Genomic DNA, 4,699 nt, shown 5'->3' with positions numbered 1-4,699 from the left:
GCAGGAATGAGTGGCTGGGAGGCTGAGCCACTGCTTTTGACTACAGCACTAGCTTATGCTGGAATAATGTATTGGTAAAATGACAACCTTATTGCTTCGATGTTGCCCAAACAGAACCATTTCTTTTAATTGGCATCACATTCTCCACCTTCCTCTGCCACTGAAGCTGATTTATATGATAGATTACACACCACTGTTAGGACTTCAGCAATTTCATATCTGAGTTCCTTTAGAAGTCTTTGGGGATTAACATCTGATCCCAGTGATTTGTTACTATTCATTTTATTGATTTATTTTAAGTCTACTTCTACTGACACTCCAATTTGAGACAGCTTAGACTCAGGCTATGTGAAGCAATGGTCCTGTGCGAGAACCTCCCCAGATTCTCTCACACCGAACACTGAGATAAATTATTATTTTAGTGTTTCTGTTATTCTCACATTGATGTTGCTCCATGCATGTTAACTCTGCTAAACTGTTATTCCTCTCCTGTAAGCATGGCAGTAATATGCATTTAGCCCACTTGGTTTACAAAGTTTTTCTAAAACTCTGGGGAAAAGTTTATAAAATCCCTCAGAATGTCAGCATATCACTCCTTATAAAGGACTTGTAAGAGGTAGGGCTAGCAGACATTCTTTTCACCTGGTCCACTAAAAAGATATATCAGTTAAGACCAACACCATCATGTTGCTCCAATCATACCATTCCTCATTTACCACCAATCCTTCCTCCAGACCTCCATTTCCCCTTGCTTCTTGCTCTCAAAGACCTTCACAAATCAATCTCTTCTTCTCCCTACTCATTCCCTAAAATGAATCCCACAGTAGGGAGGTAAAAGACATGCAGTGTCATCAGATGTAATAAGGGAGATTATGGTCTGCTTAAGCTGCCCGAGAGAGGTGGCCCAGTGGCATGAAGGAACTGATCTGAGGGATCCAGGCAGGCCTAGAGAAGTGCTGGTCAATGTGATGATCACTGTGTCATTCCAGAGGCAGCAAAACATTGAATGCAACCACTGTGAGGTAAAATGACAAGTTTGAATAGAGACCAGCCAGAGGATACTTTAAAGACTAGATCAGGATAATATCCAGAGAAGGAAATACTGCTAATGCCCTAGAAATAAAAGCTTTTGCAGAAGAGGGCAACAATTTTGAAAGAAACATTGTAGTCAATAGGAAGGGATTAGAGATCCTGAGATACTAAGATTTGGCCTCTTGGAGATTACTTGTTCAAATCCCCGTCCTTGATGAGGACTAGCCCAGGAGGTACGACTGGCATTTTCTGCCTGAATATTGACAGAAGTGTCTTATTCTGTTCAATTCTTAAAACTTCAAACTGCCCTCTAAAGTACACACTCAGCAGACATCCCCCAGTGATTCTAACAGCCTTAGAGATGACTCAGAAAAGTTGTTCATTACAGAAATTTAACATTTCCAGCCATCTCACAGTAGGAAACAAGAAGAGTCTTCTTGCAGGTTGGTACATTACAGGTTATAGGAACTCAGTGAGACAAAAACTTACTTTCTCCCTTTAGGCCAGAAGGCTGGCAAGACATTGTCACCGGCAAGCCCCAGTTTATGATGCCACAAGAACTCACATATACTCTCTGACTTAGTCATCACAAAAAAACCTCTCAGTCATTAAACTGTTATTAAGTACCTAAGCTTAAAGAGTCTTGCAGACCTCAGGCTTTCAAGGCCTTGCCTACAGAAGTAATCAGAGCAACAGACTGGTCCAGCTGTGTACACTGCAATGTCCCCTTTAGTGTCCTCAATTGCTGTAACTGTTCTGCCATATCATGGACACTGGGACTCTTCTTCAGGTCAGGTCAGAAACGGTGTCCCACATATTTTTTATAGAAGATGTTGCTGCAGCAGAGTGCTTAAGGTATCTTGCTACAGAGGTTTAGCATCAACTGAGGGGAGCCTTGAGGCCTGAGTTAGACCCCAGGCAAATTTGTTCCAGCCCAGCCTCAAAGTTTCCCTTTATTCTCCCAGCTATAAAACAGTACCCGCTGACTTGGGCTAGAAAATGGAAGATGGCTGGGAGCAATACATGGCGCATTATTCAGCTATGTCAGTGTTCATAAAAAGTGGTGCTCCATGACTGCGCAAGCCCCAGGAGATAGTGAATTTATTTTTTTTTAATGACCACAGAGGATTGCAGTTATGATCTTTTATACAAAGGGTGGGAATGAAAACATGCAGAGCATCCCTTCTTGGGAAGCAGTGCAAGGGGTCAAACAGAACAACAGCCTCCTGTACACCAGGGTATGTAAAAATAACTCTTTCTCATGTTCTTTACAGATACAAATAAGCAAACCGGGTTGGGGGCTGCAGGGAAAACAGGAAGCTAAAGAAGTCATTCTGGAACTGACAAACCGACAGCAGGAGCAGCAGCTGGGTACAACAACATCATCCTTTTATGTTCTGCAAAGCTGCGCCTGCTAAAACACAAGCTTGTGGGACTCTGCAACTCTACCATCCTCTGAGATGGGCCAGACTGCAACTACAAAAAATACAAAGAACAGCAAATCCAAAAACACAGACAGCTGAAGGATGCCTTCAGGTGCACACACAACGATGTATATATGTACACTCAATATCCCATACTTACTCATGCCAAACGCCACTGACTTTGCAAAACAGACTGATAAAAACGATTCCAGGGGCATCTGCCACATAACACATTGGGAAATATAACTCCCAAAGCCTTTTATTTTGATGATATTCTATATTACCAGGTTAATAAAGTCAGAAGAAAACAGTACATGATTAACTACCCTTGGGGAAGTGGAGGGCCACTGGGCAAAGCTTGGCACACTTCTTTGTGATGGCAAAAAACTGAAGCCCCATCTACTTTGTTCTGTCCCTGGGATCTTGTTAACCCTGGCTACAGGGCAGATCTAATTGTTTCTTTCTGAAAGGAAGCAGGACAAGGCAGAAGAGGTGAGGGGAAGCCAATCGACCTTTAAATACCTTACCATCTGCTAACAACCAGGCAAGCAGTGGTTTAGCATTTGTTTTGAGGGCAGTTTACCGTGCCCTCTCTATAACAATAAAAACAGGCTTATGAACAGCCTCCTGGTGATGGGAGGGAGAGAGAGCAAAGAGGAAAAAAAGAAAAGGTAGAACAGGTGAGGATGTATACAGCATCTAATCCTTTATGTGCAGAGTGCTCTGTATTTACAAACACTAAATGTAAAACACTAGTGAAAATCTCATTGTTTTCCAGCAAGATTGTGATTAAAAAAAAAACAAACAATAAAACAAACTGAAGCAAATTATAAACACAGGCAGCTAATGTCCCTCAATCTGCAAATGATAAACATTAATGGAGAAACTTACTCTGAATCTAACATTTGACCTTAAAGGGCCAAGGAAGGACCCCTTGCTACACTGCCTAAGAGCTGGCTCAAGTAAATTACACCCAGAACTAGTCTGAGGGCATCTGTTGAAGGAAAACAATCACAGCGTCTCTCTGCACTAAATATTAATGTCGAAACAGACAAAAGCAGCACTAGGAGCAACATAGTAATATCACCAGCAGACATTCTGTGTGTTTCTTCGGGGCATTCACATATCAGCACTAGGAATATACCTATTGTCCCACATTAAACTAATGACTTGCTCTAAGAACCCAATCCTGACGTTCCTCTGGGAATCACAGATGTTATTTATATTTTCAGTCACTTAAAAGGATTAAAGTGTGTTTATTCTCAGTAATCTCATTTGTAGAGAGAGATATATACAGGCAGCAGGAGGATGCGGTTTAACCCTATTGGGAGTGATGAAATGCACAGCTCCATTTACAGCCAGCTGCCTTCCTCTGCTCTTCAGTATCTGGGATCTCCGAAAGTCTCACCAGCCTGGCTGCTTTCATTAAAACTATATATGAATCGCAGGTAGTGGGCACTTCTGGTAAACTACCCCAGGAGTTTTTGGTGACAGCAAGCTGTGCAGATAGCCAAGAGATTCAGCTGAAAATTAAACTGCATGTCAAGCAGCCCAATCGATATAATAATTGCTCTAGGCTGAAACAAATTACAATCTCTGGTAGAAGACAGTCTGATGCTGTACTTGTGTATCTGCTGTGCCCTGGGTTATGAGGAAACGTATACATCGTGCTTATGAAACCGAAGATGTACCCAAGTAGTGGGGTGGTGGCAAAACGAGTAGTTTAGCCAGGACGCTGAAGAGCACGGCGAGTACAGTGATCGATAGAATCGTAGCTGCAGGCTAGGGAGAATGCCAGCCTCTGCCCGGAGAGACACGGGTGCTGCACAGCGCACGCCGCAGCTTGCCAAAGCCGAATATAAAATGGGCTCAAGTTGGTGCTCAGCCTGCGGGGTTCCCGAGCGGCTCCGTTAATCGCTGGCATCGCTGCTCCCAGGCTGCCCGCTCCGCCTTCCCTCCTCTCACAGTTTCCTCCCCATTTTCAGCCAGTTGGCAGCCGGATTTCGGCCGGGGCTGCCCGGGAGCGACCCCCGCACCGTCCAGTTCTGCCGGCACCGGGACCGGCACCAGGATCTCTCCCCCATTCTCGGCCAACGCCTCCCCGCCAGGCTCGCTCCTTACCCGTCTCTTTGTCCTGGGCGGCTTCCAGGTGCAGGTCGCTGAGGAGATGCTCCAAAATCTTCTCCGGCGTCCCCGACACCACCACGTATCTGTCGGAAAGCAGAGAGTCCCCGGAATCATCC

The 4,699-nt window shown here is 44.4% G+C and overlaps 1 protein-coding gene across 1 annotated transcript in view; it reads right to left on the bottom strand.

Annotated features, from left to right (window-relative positions):
• The window catches only part of LOC104546289 (rap guanine nucleotide exchange factor 5-like), a gene marked incomplete at its 5' end in the record, with an annotated part of 40,661 nt that extends 35,969 nt beyond the window's left edge, over positions 1 to 4,692 (bottom strand). The window contains one exon of the mRNA XM_010191642.1: positions 4,578 to 4,692. Within this exon, the coding sequence (XP_010189944.1) occupies positions 4,578 to 4,692 (115 nt within the window). The remainder of the gene's footprint in view (positions 1 to 4,577) is intronic.
• Positions 4,693 to 4,699: the final 7 nt, after the last annotated feature.

This window comes from Mesitornis unicolor, unplaced genomic scaffold (assembly GCF_000695765.1).
Source record: "Mesitornis unicolor isolate BGI_N332 unplaced genomic scaffold, ASM69576v1 scaffold47649, whole genome shotgun sequence".
In the NCBI taxonomy this organism is placed as follows: Eukaryota; Metazoa; Chordata; class Aves; order Mesitornithiformes; family Mesitornithidae; genus Mesitornis; species Mesitornis unicolor.
The sequence above is the reverse complement of the archived record's forward strand: the minus strand, read 5'-3'. Positions and strand labels throughout refer to the sequence as shown.